Source organism: Trematomus bernacchii, unplaced genomic scaffold (assembly GCF_902827165.1).
Source record: "Trematomus bernacchii unplaced genomic scaffold, fTreBer1.1, whole genome shotgun sequence".
Classification (NCBI taxonomy): Eukaryota; Metazoa; Chordata; class Actinopteri; order Perciformes; family Nototheniidae; genus Trematomus; species Trematomus bernacchii.
The window spans coordinates 14,858,912-14,876,612 of NW_022987593.1; the positions used below are offsets into that span (position 1 = coordinate 14,858,912).

General features: G+C 39.2%; 3 protein-coding genes across 3 annotated transcripts in view; all 3 read right to left on the reverse strand.

Annotated features, from left to right (window-relative positions):
- Nucleotides 1-3,501: 3,501 nt before the first annotated feature.
- On the reverse strand, nucleotides 3,502-5,764 carry LOC117481792 (B-cell receptor CD22-like). The gene is made up of 6 exons (XM_034129690.1): nucleotides 5,694-5,764; nucleotides 4,969-5,229; nucleotides 4,722-4,809; nucleotides 4,552-4,609; nucleotides 3,860-3,925; nucleotides 3,502-3,760 (listed from the first exon to the last, which is right to left on the reverse strand). Exons 1-6 carry the CDS (start codon nucleotides 5,761-5,763, stop codon nucleotides 3,749-3,751), a joined length of 555 nt encoding a protein of 184 aa, XP_033985581.1. The 5' UTR covers nucleotide 5,764; the 3' UTR covers nucleotides 3,502-3,748.
- Nucleotides 5,765-12,889: 7,125 nt separating this feature from the next.
- On the reverse strand, nucleotides 12,890-16,653 carry LOC117481805 (E3 ubiquitin-protein ligase TRIM21-like). The gene is made up of 2 exons (XM_034129702.1): nucleotides 16,600-16,653; nucleotides 12,890-15,070 (listed from the first exon to the last, which is right to left on the reverse strand). The coding sequence occupies exon 2, from the start codon at nucleotides 15,060-15,062 to the stop codon at nucleotides 13,416-13,418; it is 1,647 nt and encodes a 548-aa protein (XP_033985593.1). The 5' UTR covers nucleotides 15,063-15,070; nucleotides 16,600-16,653; the 3' UTR covers nucleotides 12,890-13,415.
- Nucleotides 12,890-17,701, reverse strand: part of LOC117481806 (zinc-binding protein A33-like) — a 23,811-nt gene continuing 18,999 nt past the window's right edge. Inside the window, exon 3 of the transcript XR_004555808.1 lies at nucleotides 12,890-13,333. The gene's annotated coding sequence lies outside the window, so the exon portion shown is untranslated. The remainder of the gene's footprint in view (nucleotides 13,334-17,701) is intronic.

The following is a 17,701-nucleotide window of genomic DNA, read 5'->3' on the forward strand; positions in this document are numbered from 1 at the left end:
CATTGTTGATATTTATTCACAGAACATGGTTTTAGATCTTGAATTTTGGCTGCTTTTATAATAAAGAAAGACATTAGGATGTGTCTTCTCTTGTTAGTGAGGAGAGGTGGTCTGTTTACCACAAACTGGTCTCTCTCTGCGGAACAACAAACCATGTAAAGCAATAATGTGAAGAGGAAGGAAGTGGTGTTTTAAACCACCTGCTTTCTGTCTCCTTTCTACCTTCAAGCCCACAGAGGGACGTTCAGGTCTGTGAGGACTCCCTTTCTTTTAATGTAGAAGCTTTTTCTTGTGGACATCAATCAACTTCTTTCTTATTTTGTAGCTGAAGCCACACGGAGACGAGAGGAGCAGCTATGAGTTTAACAGCGAGTGGATTTGTTGTCTTCCTTCTCTCTATGCCGGGTAATGTAAATCCAAATGTTCAATGTAATAATTGTAGCTTTTCTAAACACTCGGACACTTTACAACAGAAACATTCCATACAAGCGTACAGCAAACACACATAGGCCTAGATTAGTGAAGTAACAATATGTTGTTGTTTTTATACGTTTCTTACATGAAGCCTTTTTCTAGTGCTTACATCCTGATCGACGAGTCAACAATAAAGCAGGTTTTATGGTCACTTGGCATGTGTATTTGTTGATTGGTTCATGTGTGAAGCATTTTGAATGGCAAACAAGTGAATATGTCAGATGTCTGTGTCTTACTTAGAGAACTGTGTGCAGTGTTTTGCAAAAAGTTACACGTTGAATTGCAAATTGGGTGCAGAGCTGAGCATGTGTTTAGAGTTTTGGAGATTTGAGTTCAGGTTTTGCTCTTTGAGTGTGAGTTAAAATAATTACGCTTCATGTGAGATGTGTGTGTGTTAGCAACTGGAAAAAGCTGCATCTGTATTTATCTTTCCTCAAACTTTTCCTTTCCATTTACTGTATTTGGCAGAGACATAATTTGTGTTTGCACAACTGTAACTATGTGTTGTGCATGAATGTTGCACCAATTTGTTTTTGAGAAAAATAAAAGTATAACAACTGTATATTTGTGTTTCTGCACATATATTGTGGACTTGAACAATCTTTATATGCCGAATTCACTACATACAAAACGCCATAAAAGATGAGTGTGCTTTAGATTGCGCACCACAGTGTGTAGTTGGTTGGACAAAGTGTCTTGTACTATAAATGAAGTCTGTGCCATTTGGTGCAAACGTTTGGTTTTGGTAAGTGTTTCTGTAGTTTTGGGTGCAGTGCTTCATTCTGCAGGATGTATGAGGGGTTTTACACTTTGTGTGTATGGTTTTCTGAATTGTGTTTAGTGTTTGGAGAAAATAATGTGCTCCTATTCTCTAGTGTTTCATATGTATATATGTTTTTACATTTTAGAAACTCAACTATGATAAATACTTGATATCATTTTTGTTTTCATTTTTGTTTTAGTTAGATAGATTCATGTTCAGGGAATGTTTTTATAATATTGTCTGCTGATAATTGGAGATATTGAAGTTAGTTCTTGTTACATCAACCCCATAAATACATTTTTAGTTTGATGCCATGTGTCTTATTTACTAATTGTTAACTTAAGTCATTAACTTTGAGTGTGGTTTCTGTTGTGCTCTGTGTTACAGTGGTTCAGAGTCAGGATGAATTGGGAGTGACTTACACTTCTACTGAGATCTGTGCAGTGAAAGGATCAACAGTGGAGATAAGCTGCAGCTACACTTACTCATCTGCGTGGAAAGACGTTAACACGGTAGGAAAAACATTCTGGTGTGCTGAGAACAAAGATGAGGAACCTGTAGATCTGAAAACAGTCTCAGAGTACGCAGGTCGTGTAGAGGATCGCTGTGAAAACAACACCTGCACTCTGAGAATCAAAACCCTGAGAGAGAGCGACTCAGCTGTGTACAAGTTCAGGATCGAAACAAAGCAAGCTAAATATTTGGGTGAACCTGGAGTCACTTTGTTTGTGACAGGTAACTTTTTCACTTGAAATGATATTCATGTCTAGAAGTCAAAATGATTGCAAACACTGTGCATGATATCATCTACGTATATATGTATATATGAACATATTTAATAGTTTTTTTGTCCTACCTATATTCAGATCTCCAGGTACATGTGAGCAGATCCCGACCGAATACTCACCTTCAGTGTCTCAGCAGTTGTCGTCCACCTGGTCATACTTCCTACATCTGGTTCAAGAATGGACAGAAAATAAAGGAAGACACATCTCCTTATGCAGAAATCACTTATGATTCTGCAGATGGTTATTCCTGTGCTGTAAAAGGATGTGAAGGTATATATATACATATATATATATATATATATATGTATATATATATACATATACATATATATACATATACATATATATGTATATATATGTATATATATGTGTACATATCTATGGCAGGACTGGTTATTTAGCATGAATTTGTATCTAGATATATGTAATAAAACTGTGTTTATAAAAAGAGGATCACATTGTGAGTTAATTCTACTTTTAATTCTACTACTAATTCTAACAGTGCAGGGAACTTTATTTAAAGGATTTTTTTTTTTTTTAACTCTTGAAATTAGAAACTGGCAAAGATTAGCTGGGGTCTCTTTGTTCAGATTTTTTCTTAGGTTGTTTATATTTCATGTCCTTGTATAAGTGATTATACTCACATGAATGATTCATGTATTTGTTTGCCTTTTGAGTAAGAAGTAACTTTTGTCTCAACATGTCTCAGTCTCCATCTAGTGGTCGTTCTGTGTGATGACATATATAAGTGTAGAAGAGGAAGGCTGTCAGATCTCAAGACATTTTCAGAATTACAATTATTTATGCTTTTCTGTACTTACAAACCAATCATTCTCAGATTACTTTCAGAGAGAAGATATAAAGTTCAAGTTATAATTGTTGTCAGTCTTGTTACCTGCAATAAGAAACACTGCAGTAGAGGAAGTAAAGTGGAAATGCACTTCTGCTCCTAGTTTTAATTTGCGATTATAACTTCAATTTAAACTGTTTTATATGTATTTGATTTTAAGACTTTTTATAACAAATGTTTTGTCATGTAGATGGCATTGTTTTTGTTACTTTCATTGCAAATGTATACATGTCTTAACGTAACTTCCTGTTTTATATATGACCATCTTTTTTCTTTATCACTGCTTGCAGCTTTAATTTTTTATTTTAGTCTTCAGCTAATGAATTTCTTGATGTAAAAATTAGATTAAGAAAAAAAGAGAAGCTGAAATCTAAACCTTTCTGAACAAAAATGCTGGCTTTTATTTCAATTTAACACAAGAACACTTGAGAAATGAAAGATTTTGCAAATTGTTGCTAGAAGTGAGCTTCTGTTCTTATTTGATTAAAATGCACGATAATCGAAATTGTACATGGAGTACAATGTGATGCTTCGAGGGAATCCAAGACGCTGATCAGGATTTTCCAAAAGTTATTTATTATGAAGAAATAAAAAAAAAAAAATTGCATAAAAACTCTTAAGCTAGACTTCTGTGTTATCACTTACTCTACCAATTAAAAAAAGCATGCATAGTTGAAGCAGTAATATAGAGCAGCTGACCATCACCTGATCCTAATAATACATCATGTTTGACACCTCGCCATGATTCAGTTCAAGCTGCCGGCAGCACAGTCTTCTAGACGTACATGCTGCCGACTCATACTAGATCCGTCCACATCCTGCACAGCCTCGCTCTCCACAGGGATTTTTCAATGTAATTCTTCTTTGTTTCCATCAAGTGAGCATCTGAAGAAAATCAAAAAGACTTTGTGTAAAGTTACAGCTGGAACTGTGACTATAAAAATGTGGAGTGGTTCTGTTTTATCTGATGCAGGAAGCTCTAACCTGACTGGACTTCACACCATGTGCTGCAGTGACTCTGAAGTTCTCATACACAGGATCAGAGTCCAACTGATGAAGAGAGAAGACAACATACTGTAAGGCTTCATGGACCTCATTCATCAATCCTGTTTATACTTTAACATTTTAGCAAACATGTTTTCATTAGATTATAAAACACAAGTTGACTTTCCAGAGCATTTACAAGCAGTGGTGTAAAGTACATTTACTCAAGTACTGTACTTATGAACAAAAATATGAAAGACTTGTACTTTACTTGAGTATTTAAATGTGTCGATGCTTTGTACTTTTGCTCCACTGCGAGGTAAATGGTGTACTTTTACTCCACTACATATATTTAATACCTTTAGTTACTTTGCAGATTTGGATGAATGATGTGAAATATAATCAACTCTTAAATCAGACTTTAGTTACACCTAGAGTAAATTCACAAGCTACCCTGCAGTGGACCAAATGGACCAATCTGCAAAATGACTACTTTTACTACTTTTACTTTTGGTATATTTTGATGCTGATACTGTTTTACTTTTACTTGAGTAACATTTTGAATACAGGACTTATACTTTTAACAGAGTATTACTACACTCTGGTACTTCTACTTTTACTGAAGTACAAGATCTGAGTACTTCTTCCACCTCTGTCCATGAGTCAATTTATAACCAGGTCCTCTCTCTCACCTCTATCTCTTCAGGTTCGTGTGCTTCAGTGGTGGGGTGAGAAATAGTTTTCTTCTTCCTGGATTGAGTACAATAATATCAAATACAGAATTCATGACAGTGAAACGTAGGGTTGATAGAAGATTTTTTTTTTAAATGGTGGGAGAACTGATGGATTTCTTTCGTTGTACCTCATCCACAGACCCACGAGGAACACAGGAATCAGAATCAAGACCACCGGAGTCGTCCTGATGATATTCAATATCATTGTTGAACTCCCTAGAAACATGAATACATATGTGATACGTCTCACTAGTAGATACATCTCTTTGTCAGTGTCATCCACGTCTGACACCATGGAGGTTCCTCCTTGAAGACTGACATGTTTTAGTATTTCATGGGTTGCTGAATCAGGTCTGGTGAATGTGGAGAACTTACCTGCCACAACACTCAGATGTAAGGTGGAGTTACTACGTCCTAACTTGTTCTGGGCTCCACAGGAATAACTCCCACTGTGTTCAGCTCTGAAGTCAGAGATGTTGAAGATCTGTCCTGAAGCTTTTGGAGAGTCTTCATCCTCCTTGTACCAGGTGTAGTTAGCTGCTGGGTTAGCATCACTGCTACAGGTCAGAGTCACTGAACTGCCCTCCTCTATCTCAGCAGAGTGACTCACTGACACAGAGGGGAGCTTCGGAGCATCTGGAGGAGATGTGTTTAAAGTTATTAACGTTAAAGGGTAGATATAATGGCAATTTGCAAATGTCCAGAGACACAAAGCAGGAAAAGTTTTTCACAAACACAATGCAAAACATTTTGAAGCTTGGAGCATCTGGAGGAGATAACATGAACACATTTCACATTTAATTCCACAGTGGAACACTTTTTAAATGAACAATAGTTTAATAAAACACAGAGTGGGTGGTTAACTTGATTTCATCCTTTATCAGAAATCTAAACACTTTGAAGGAAACTCTTAATCTTTATGTCACGGAAGAAGTTTCCTTCATAATTCTCGTTTATTTTTCTTTCTAGTAGCATCCCTCGTAGCAAGATTATATTTTACTCAAATCAATTGCTCTTATTCCCACCTGCTTTTACAAGTCCCACATGTTCCCAGAATCCCCTCTGTTCATGTGATGAATGTAAGTGTAGATGTACAGTACCTGACACAGAGAGCAGGAAGACAACTAATCCACTCGCTGCTGCAGTTAAACTCATAGCTGCTCCTCTCATCTGTGAGACGATAAAACATGTCAGATTAAATAATGTTCACAGGAGGTATACAGAATCATTACATCAATAAACTGTTTACTACTTAATGAAGGAGGAACGATGTGTTTAAAGATGCCTTTCCTCTGTAGCAATGAGCAGAAGACAGATATCAGGCTGTTAGAAGACTAGATTGATTTCCTCTTTAGACGATTAATATGCATGATGAGCAAAACACCAGTACCACCCACTGCACAATAAAGTGTTGTTGTTTTACAAAGTATAAACTTTTCTTAAACAAAATATACTATGGTTAAAACTTGTTTTGCTGCCGATATACCACTGCAACACACTCTCACTCCCTAAACGTCCTGGAGCGACGCTTGGTCAGGGTCCCGAGGCGTGCAGTTGGGACGCGCCGAGGCTCCTTCAGCTTCATAAACGGACGCAAAGAGCTTTCAACTGATTGCAATGTATTCCCATCGGCGGCGGTATTTGACGCTCATGGAAGCACCGCATCGGTCCATGTCGGCGGCATTTAAAGGCAATGTGAGCGTCCATTCCCATTGGATAACGGAGGATTTTACACCCGGAAGTAACTATTCTCCTTACTGTCGATTGATTTTACAGTGATATCTGCACTACTCATTGTAGAATGATCGAGGGTCGAGTATGTTTCACGACTCAGGTTTATTATACAGTAAGTCAAGACATTACAGTAGGCAGTAACATGACAACTGGCGGACTTACTCTGAAGTAAAGCAGTCCTTCGCATGCCGTAAAGCATGTCGCAACACTGCCGTAACAGCCTTAACTCAGTATGCATTGTATGCATATGTGACATCTCCCCTTTTTTCCTAGTTATTTAATTTTAAATAATTGTAAAGAGTTTTGACCGATTAGTCACAGCATCATCCTGTAATAGTAAACAACAGTCAAACTGTGATAACAAATGTTCATTCAGTCTTACTGACCAACCAAAAGTGTCCTATGAATACAGGTTAACTTCACAGATTATGTTAATAAAGATGGGTAACCAATACCTTCAGTAGTGCTGTAACAAAATAAAATTCAAGATGCAAATTTTCTTTTCTAAACATTGCAGCAGTAATATCACATTTGTACATAACATTCACAATAAACAGAACTCAAAATTCAGCAGACTCAGAGTCCACCTGTGTTTCCCTATTCATTTTCTCCCCCCCAAAGGCCATAGGTATTTTTTTTTCTATTCACCCCCAGAGGTCATTGTGAAACACCCAAAACACTCCTGTCTACAAGTCCAACCTAGTGGCCGGCTTACTGACACGACCAGACCTGGCCTGGTGTTGTTGTATGGGTTGTCACCTCACTTGGTTTCAGGGTAACAGTCTCTGGTGTGTTGGCGCTTACAGGCTGGGAAATCGCCACAGCACTCTCTGCTGGTGTTAGTGGGATGTGCTGTGCAGGTCGGGAAGTTGGTTCTGCCCAGAGATGAAGTCGGTTCCGCCGCAGCACTGCACCTCCTTGTGTGTTAATGAGGTAAGACCTCGGAGTAACACACTCTTTTGAGACGATTGCTGGTGTCTTCCAGGACTTCTCGTTGTCGAGCTTGGTGTAGACTGTGTCTCCTGGCTGTAGAGCTGGTAGATGCCTGGCACCATGTCGTCGGTTGTAATAAAAGGCTTGTTTTGCTTTCTCACTCGTGTCCTTTTGTTTGACAATCTGTCTGTTAGGCCATTTAGGCCGTAGATTTTTCTCGAGTGTCGGGAGCGTTGTTCTGATCTTTATCCCCATTAGCAGTTATGCTGGACTGACTCCTGTGGTAGTACAGGGAGTGGATCTATAGCACATAAGGGCTATCAGCGGATCTTCCTGACGAAGGATTCTCTTAGCGGTCTGTACTGCTCTTTCGGCATGACCGTTTCCTTGAGGATGGTGAGGACTATACGTGATGTGTCTGAAGTCAAGGGCACTTGTCGTAGATGGTAGTTGTAGTATTTCAAGATACCGTGAATAGTAGTCTGAAATCACAAGGTAGTTGTGCTTGTTATGTTCGCAGAGGTCGAGAGCGATTCTTTTCCACGGACGATCAGGCAGTGGTGTGGAAATAAGCGGCTCCTTTTGTTGAGCCCGCTTCTGCTCCTGGCAGCTCTTGCATATGTTGACAATGTTCTTAATGTCTACAGAGAGCCCCGGCCACCAAACTGATGCATTCGCCCTTTCTCTGCATTTTGAGAGCCCCTGGTGTCCCTCATGTATTTTCTGCAAAATGTCTGCTCTCAGTGACCCCGGAACCACGATCCTGTTTCCTCGTATGACTAAGCCATCAGCTTCCGATAGCTCATTTTTCACTTTGGTGTAGTCCCTGATGTTCAGTGGAACATTACTACTGTATTCAGGCCATCCTGCCCTAATCAGCTTGATGACAGCCTGAAGCTCACTGTCGGCTGCTGTCTCCTTTCTGATATTCTCCATTCTCGTTGGAGATGCTGGGATGCCCTGTATCACTGTGGCTACAGAGCATGCCACATCTTCTTGAGTGTCAGTCTCTTCCTTTGTGTGTGTCAGTGGGCTTCGGGACAGTGTATCGGCGACAACAAGGGTCTTCCCAGGCACATGCTCTGCTAAAGGTTTGTACCTCATGAGCCTCATTAGTAGACGCTGACATCTCAAGGGGACGTTGTCTAGGCTTTGTTTGTTGATCAGTGTCACTAATGGCTTGTGGTCGGTCTCCAGCCTGAACTGATCCAAGCCACATAGATACTTGTCGAACTTCTCACAGGCCCATACGCTAGCCAAGCACTCCTTTTCTATCTGGGCGTAGCGTGTCTCCGCTTCTGTGAGACGCCTCGAACAGTAGGCTACTGGCTTCCACTCCTCTTCATGGAGCTGGAGGAGGACCCCCCCAGGCCATAGCTACTGTCATCAGCAGACACCGCTGTGGCCGCTTGCTTTACTCTTTGAAAGTCATCACATGAATGCATTGTAATAAATGTTTCGGCTGCATTAAATATTACACATCTGTCGTAGTTCTTTATTTATCTACAGAGATCGGGCTTCAGAATAGACAGGAAACTATTCTTTTACCGTTCTGTTTTAATTTCACAATAAAGTTAGTAGTAATATTTTGTTTTGATATTATTGTTTGTTATTAACTACTTGACCGCTGGGTCATGTTAAGACCATCTTTTCTGTGTTGCTGTGGGTTTTTTACATCGCTTTTGTGTTACAAATATCAAAACAATAACTAAATATATCCGTCGTAAACTAAACCAGAAACAGCAGTATATTTTATTTTGTTAACACTGTAAACTTGACAGCTTTTTAACCCAAACCTCCTACTGGTTAAAGCACGTTATTGCACGTTTAGAGTTATTGCAATGCAGGTAGATTGTGTTGCTTTTTAATGACTGTTTTAAAATGCCTTTTTCTTAATGTCTTTCATTTTTGTAAAGCACTTTTGAATGTGTTATATTTGATGAAAACATTTAAATATTAAGAGTATATACAAAATAGGAGGAAAGTAGAAGGTCAATGATAGAAATATAGAATAGAAAATATCAAGAAGATACTGTGAATGGTATCTAGAATAAAACAGTTTAGTGCCGGATGTACAAAGATATTAATAGGAGGATGTGCAAAACAGACAAACTAATTAGGCTTTATTTAAACATGAAATAATACTTTAGGTTAAGGTCTTCTTTTAAATACATGTAAGCAAAAAGCTTTGGGGGTATCTATATTAAGCCTGACAAAGTACTAAACGTTTAATATATTGCATGGTTTGTTTTGGGACTTGACAATCAACTTTCCTGCAAAGTTAACTATGTTGAAGCACTTATTTTAACCAATATTATACATATTTATTATACTCTTGTTATACATTGTTCGAAGCTCTATTGACTGACATGCAATGACTGGGACTGATTGAAGAATCTGCGAGGAATTAACTAGGAGCAGAGAAATAATCATATTTTAAAAGACAGCAGCTTCATAAGAGGCCAACAAGAGTGTGCTGAAGGACAGACCCTCTGTACTACGAAGCCGGATTTTCCTAAATTTTCCCTGGATATGTTTGAGTTAGCCGGTTGCCAACCGGCTAACCCAAACCGGCGGTTGGCCGGCGGTTGGCCCAATCCAAAACATACGCGCTCTCGCTAAACTGTACTACGACGCTGGTTATCAAGTGGATCGCTCAAGCCAGCCGTGTCCTATCTAGTTAGGTGCGCGTTCACATGAAAGGGGTGGTATTTGGAGCATTCGACCAATCTCAAACACGGACAAGCGTACTGACAGCGCAGCGTCATACTTCCTGAATGAAAACTGAACTTTAATATTAGTCAAATATGAAGAAGTTAAACTTTAAACATCCATGACTTAAACACTTTATCCAGGATAAAAGCCACATAGCTGCACCTGCAAGGTGAATACAGCTGGTAAAAGAAAAAGTGTTTGAATGCGTACATTAACAGGTTTATCACTGCCCCGTCCAAGACACGAGTGGATCTGACTTTAATTACATTTGACTCGAGTGTTTCGTCAACTTAATGTGTTTCTTAAAATAATACTTCTGCATACAGTATGTGACACTGTGAGTGTTGCACGGCCAGATACGGCTCAAGAAGCTGACTCAGATAAGGAAATATATGATACATTATGATGTGATATGATATGAATGATAATGGGACACATCGACGTCTGCACTCACAGTGCCGCGGACTGTACTTAATGTTACTCTGATCCGGTTACTTATGTCGTGGCAGATATTTAAGTAAGCTTTCTTAACGCTAATGTTATAATAGTCAGATTGCTTTGAAGATGGGAGGGGATATTCTATTAATTTTCACGTTCACACAGTCAGTTGATTTTTGCCGGCCGTCTTTCCTGCAACGGCAGTTTTTCTGTATTTCCTCTATCCTGTAATATGACTTGATAGCTTTAAACTCCGCACACGGAGCTCTGATTGGTCAGCAGGCGGTGCTTTCACTGAGTTGATCTCTTAGCCTGCAACCTAACCTCCTCCCGAGGAGGTTAGCCGCTCAGCATAAGTTACCATGGAGATCTAGCCCGCTAAAAAGAGAACCAGCGTCGTAGGACCGGAAAGCCCGAGTTTTCCCTGAAGTCAGCCGGCTAAGCGAAAATCCGGCTTCGTAGTACAGGCCTCAGCTATCCAGGCCAGACTCTAAAGACTTTCCAAGGTGTAAAATGCTGCTGCTGGAGTACTAGTGCTGATATCATGTCTACCATCCTCTTAAAATACTCTGTCCAAAAAAATAAGTCTCATGAAGAAAGGTGTTTTAACGCTTATTCAAAATAGTAGAGAAACATGCATTCTTGTACTCAGGAGGGGACATTGACAGAGGATTACTCAACAAGTACACAGTAAAAGTACTTCATAGTATTTGTGGGAGTAGTTTCACCAACAGTGTCCAACAGTGTCAGTTTTATTAAGAACTTGCGGTAAAATGAAGAGCATGTTGATTTGAAAAAACAAAGTGGAGAGACGGCTGAGTGACCGCAGTGCAGAATCGCTGTATAGTTTAAATCTCCTAACAATGTTGTCCATTTTAGACATAGACTTATTATATTTACAGCCCTTAATAACATTCATTTTCTGGGCTCAATGTGTGTCTTGGCCGTTTTCGTTGTGATCGCTAAATTCACCTTGTTTCCCCTTGTTTATAATATTATCAACGTTCCAAGCAAACGAGTGCTTTTGTTTTGAAATCACTTCCGTGAGTTTCGCGGCCCCCCCTCCCCCCTCGCTCCACTGACCATTAGACCATTTAGTAAGGTAACAAATTAAAAGCAAAAACGCCTCGCAGACAGTCTTCCGTTTACTTGTTTAATAAAGAAAAACAAATGGTCCGTAGATACACGGATTCATCTCCCTCCATCATGTTGATTTGAATCAGAAGTTCTGAACATGAGCCCGCCCCGCTCGACCTTCTGAGCCAATCACAGCGCGATAATGACCTGCCTTCCGTTTCAACCATACTCCTTCCGTTTCCACTATACTTTCTCTCACACATACATGCATTCTTCTCTTGCATACACATATTGTCTTCATACATGCATATATTATTTATAATATTAAATGTAAACATTGAATGAATGTGCATGAGAGCAAAATGTATAAATATGAGCATTAAAATATATGAATATGAGAACAAAATGTAAAAATGTGTGAGTGAAAAACTTATAAATGTGTGAGTGACAATGTATGAATGTGTGCATTGAAATATGATAATATGAGAGCAGAATGTATGAATATGTGAGTGTAAATATATACGTGTGTGAGAGTGAAAATGTATGTATGTAAAAGGAGAATGTATGTGTGTAAGAGTGAAAATGTATGTATGTAAAAGGAGAATGTATGTGTGTAAGAGTGAAAATGTATGTATGTAAAAGGAGAATGTACGTGTGTAAGAGTGAAAATATATGTATGTAAAAGGAGAATGTATGTGCGCGAGAGGACCAGTATGAATTACGGCCTGTACGGCCCCTCATAATTTAGCATTAGTTTGATCTGTACAAAATAAAACTGGGAACTGATTGTATTTCTCACAAGAGGACCACATTGTGAGTTAATTATACATTTAAAAGTGCAGAGAACTTTATATCAGGGATTTTTTTTAAAGAAATAAAACTCAAGGAAAATGGATGCCTTTCAAGTTAATTATGAAACTATTTTAATACAAATGCTGATGCATCAGATTCATACATTTATGAAGGATCTTCATTTCTTTTTGTAATCTTGACAAATATCATTGACTTGTTCTCCTTATATTATCATACCTTGAGTTGTTGGTATTGTTAAACCCCTTATACTTATGGGGATGAAATTACCTATAATGGGTATAGTTGATTTTAGCCATTTCACCCATCCCTCGATAGAGTTGAGGTCAAATAATTATAAACCAGGAGATTTTAATTAAATTAAACTGCATTTTTCATACTATTTATAGTTGTCAAAGATAGATATTTATTATTTAAATACAGTGACTTCCTCTCTGTATATAGTAGTGTTCATAGGTAGTGGCAGAGTCCATCATTCCTGAGCTGGATTCATATAAAACTAAATTAATTTATCATGAAATACAACTTAACATTTAAACCAGACTTATCTGTGTAGTGTTGGATGCTCAAGTCACTGCTCACTCAGGTCTGTCGTTCAACAAAAAGTTTATTTCACAGGTTTAATTATTTTACAAACACATATTCACAGATGTCTTCGATTCAAGTTACCAGTAATTAACCAAAACACCTTTTTACACAAAGTAGAACATGTTGCTGGCATTTATTCTACAAATGTAGTCCAACTTTTTATGCTGATAACAATTGAATACTCTATTCTGTAGACACTAAAAGCATGTAATATCCCTTATACCTAACAAAGGCCCCGTTACATTAGAAAAGTAAGCATTTTTTTGGCTGCACAACAAATAGAAAACAATTTCGTCACACTGAAGGGAACATATTTCATGGTTTCAGAAACACTGATTCCTTCTGGAAGTAAAACATAATGTTTGTTGCTTCATCAGATGTTTAAATAGATATTCTCCACAAAGATTAATGCAGCAATTTACAATGTTGACTTGTGTAAATCAATTTGCCAGAGTAAACAGATTCTGTAGAAAATAAGATGGAAGCTATATAGTTTTGATTGAAATAAATCAATATAGGATAAGTGATTAGTTTACTCTGACAGGAGAGATGATCAGAGGTGCAGAGTTTTCACCATCATCATTAGTACAGGGACTGAAGTATGGGAAGAGTTTCTCATTGAAGGAGCAGCCAGTGAAGGAGTAGATAAGAGCTGCAGCATCTACGTCATAAAAGGAGACCAGACCCTCCTCATAATCCACAAACACCCCCACCTTCTGAGGACGAGACTTCAGAGAGAGAAGGACTGGAGGATCATCAAGAGCTTTGTACTCATTTCCATTCCTCAACCATATAGTCCAGTTACCATCTTCTGGGCTCAGTGAGAATCCTTCCTTCCTGTTGATCGACTCTCTGGCCACTCCTAAATCCCAGTCGGTCTTTCCTTTAACTTGAACCTCAAAATAAAATCTGCCTGAAGAGAAACTCTGCTTTCCTAAAACACAATCACAATCAAAAAATCTCTCTGGGTTGTCTGGGAGATTCTTTATCACATCACCATGACTCACTTGTTTTCCATCATTAGACAGGATGAGTTCAGGATGTGCTGTATCAGGATCAAGAGTCACATCCACTGCGTACTTCTGGACCCTCTTCAGCTCAGCTTCAATCAGCTTCTTCATCTCTTTACTGAAAGTCTTCTCCAGCTGAACCACAGCTCTCACCACAGTTCCCTCATGTGATGAATGGATGCTGACCTCTGTCCAGTCCTTGGTGGGTGGAGCAACTTTAAGGGACATGAATCTTTGGAGAAGATGGAGGTGGTCTTCAGAGTGTGTGACCTGCTCCACCTCAGAGCTTCTATTTTCCAGCTCAGAGATTTCCTGTTCCAGCTCTTTGATGAAATCTTCCGCCTGGTTTTCTGTAGTTTTCTGCTTCTCTTTGATCGTGTTGATGAGATTGGCCTGGCCTCTCTCAACAGTCTCCTTCAGAGCAGTGAAGACCTGAACTCCTTCTGCTACCTCTCTGTCTGCTTCCTCCTTACTGAGGTCCACTGAGTGTTTGATCTCCTCAATCTTCAGTTGTCTCTTCTGGATCATCTGCTGAGTTTCAGCCTGCGTCTTCCCCAGCGCTGCCTTTTTACCGTCATATTCTTTTAGTGGAACCAGTTCATGAATCTTATGGTCTGAAACATGGCAGAGCATACAAACAAATGTCTTGTCGGTCTTACAGAACAGCTCCAGAGGTTTATTGTGCTTCGGACACATCCTGTCTTCCAGGTTCTCCACAGGGTCGATCAGCTGATGTCTTTTCAGGCTTGAAGCTGTCAGGTGAGGCTCCAGGTGAGTCTCACAGTAGGAGGTCAGACACACCAGGCAGGACTTCAGGGCCTTCAGTTTGGTTTCAGTGCAGACGTCACAGGGAACTTCTCCTGGTTTGAAGACTTGTTGCTCTGAGCTGCTGCTGCTGCTGCTGCTGCTGGCTTTCTGTTGAGCCGACTGTCTGAACTCAGCTACCATCTCAGAGAACAACGTGTTGACTCTCAACGCTTGTCTTGTGGTAAAAGCCTCTTTACACATGGGACACTGGTACTGGTCACTTCTATCCCAGTGTTCAGTGATGCAGGTTTTGCAGAAGTTGTGTCCACATGATGTTGAGACTGGATCAGTGAACACATCCAGACAGATGGAGCACAGGAACTGATCTTCAGATAGCAGGTAGTTTGTAGCAGCCATATCTACACCTGTAGTGTGGAAGGAAAAACAATGTCTTTATAATACAGTTACAGGAAAAGAGAGTAGTGGTATTGAGTTATTTACAATGTAATATATGTTGTTTTGACTTGCACTAAGCCAAGCTTGAGCAACCGTTAACATTCAAGACATAATAGGTTCAAGATAGCTACCATGGCAAAACAGTAATGTATGTTTCCTTATCCTGTTGTTTAGACTACGGCTGGGCGATATGGAGAATATAAAACATCACAACATATTTCACCCAACATCTCTAACGATATTGTAGATTGACTATTTGGGCACAAAATATTTACACAATAACATTGATAGATAATCAGTAAAAGCAAATGGTTTGAACAGTCTGGTAGTTTAAGAAAGTTACATCACTTTACTGTAATGCAGCCTTTAAATCCAGGAAATGACACTTGTGCAATTTGAATACTTCGGAAAGATCTGACACTATATCTAGTCTAATATTCAGATGATATAATATTGATAACTACATTAGCCCTAGTGTAGACCAACTTATATTAAAGAATAACACTGATAAAGCTCTCAGTACTTTGTGACACACCTATTTGCCTCACATTTTAAACCTCAAACTGGTTCTTTGGTGGGTAAGCTTTTAATATGACACACCTCTACAAAAAAGAGTCTGCAGTATGGTACTGGTGTATTATTTAGCATGAATTTGCATCTAGATATACCAAAACAAAACAAAAAAGTGCATATTTAGAGTCTGAAAAAACTAAAAAGTGCATATTTTTCAGACTCTAAATACGTACTTTTTGGGTTTTTTTTCAGACACTCTAAATATACGCACTTTTTCTTTTGTTTCAGAGGAGGGTTGGGGGTTAGGATTAAATTAAAAAGTGGCGACAGATAACCTACAGCTATCTATATAACAGTTACACTTACGGGACTGTCATTTTCCTTTTACTTATATCAGAGTATTTTACAGTTACTTTTACTGGACCTAAATACTGCCACCACCACTGGTGATTTGACACAAAATATGTAAGCACACAAGTCAAGAGAAACACAAGTAAACAACTTTCCTGTGAGCCTGAGACATTCCCAGTTACCTGCATTATGATTAAAAACAGGTGATGGATTTAAACTATTTAAACTTGTAATACTGTCCTCTGACCAGCAGGGGGCAGCGTGAGGCCACGTGGAGAGAAACTGATGCTGATGTTTGTGGACACCGGTTTCGTTTTATACTTCCTGGTTTAGTTTCCTAGTACCTGAACAATCATAATCTTAACTCATAATATTCCAGCATACAATTACATTTGAGAGAATAGCTTAAACTGTTGAGTTACTGTTATTTACATGTTATTCTACATTATACTTCATCTATCTACAGTATCAGTTAGGTAATGTGGAAAGGGTAAAGGGAGGACCCAAATGCAGACTTCAAAAAGGAAAAAGGTCTATAAACAAAAGGCGAGCTTTATTCCAAAGCCGATGAGCACAAAAACAAGGCATGAAAAAACATAAATAGCACAAGGTAGCGAATACAAACAAAACTGACCGTGACTGACATGGAGGGAGACAGGAAAAACCAACAATGAACCGACCAGGCACACAGGGGAAGACAAGACTAAATACAGAGAGGGGTAATCACAAGAGAAGACACAGCTGGGGTAAGGGAGGCAGAAACACAAGGGCAACAGGTGAACACAATCAGACAATCAGACACACCAGGGAAACTAACGACAGGAAGGCAAACACAGGAAGGAGGAACAGAGAAGACACAAGGAGGAAAACATTTCAAAACAAAGGTGGAAAATGAAAACATAAATACAAAACCGTAACACTATCTATCTATCTACTCCACATGTGAAAGGCCTGTGTTGTTGTTTTTATTCTACTACATGTATTTAAAGCTCCCATGTCATGCTTTTCCGGTTATTACCCGTCCCCTTGTGTGTTATGAAGGTTTTTATGCATGTAAACGGTGTGCAGAGTCAAAACCCTCAAAGTACACCCTGTAGCGAGTAAACTCTAACACAGAAAATACCTCCCCAAAACGCCTCGTTGGAGATACGTCACTGCCCATTTGATTCTTCCGGGTACCGCCTGATGTCATGCGGTACCCGGAACGAAATGGACCAATCCCGAAGAGCTATGGCCACACCAGCAGCGGCGTGTTCCTCCTCCAGAGGTTCGAAGAACCGGCATTTCACAGACGAAAGCTTCCAAAACATTGCCCAGTTTGAGGCCGGATATGCACAGCTTGTTTGGACCGTTTGGAGCAGGGGAAGATCTGGGTATACAACCTGTAAGTTTGCATTGTTATTTGTGTATTTATCAAACAAGACTGTTTAAATGTGTAAACTGTGTTGGACTGCTAAGCCATTGACACAGTGCTAACTGTGCTAACTAAGTTGCTAGAGTTTCCATATATCAACTCTAATATCAGCAGATGGCCTTGCATACATGTATCTCATAGCAGGAGAATGTCTGCATTCACACACACGGAATACTCATACAGTATACTGTACTGTGATTTACCGTACATTGTGACCGTACATATACTGCATGTAGCTAACGAGGCTAGCTGTATGCTAGCGCAAAACAATGTATTCATGCAAGTTACATTGTATGGTAGCAGAATACCCGTATACGATTGC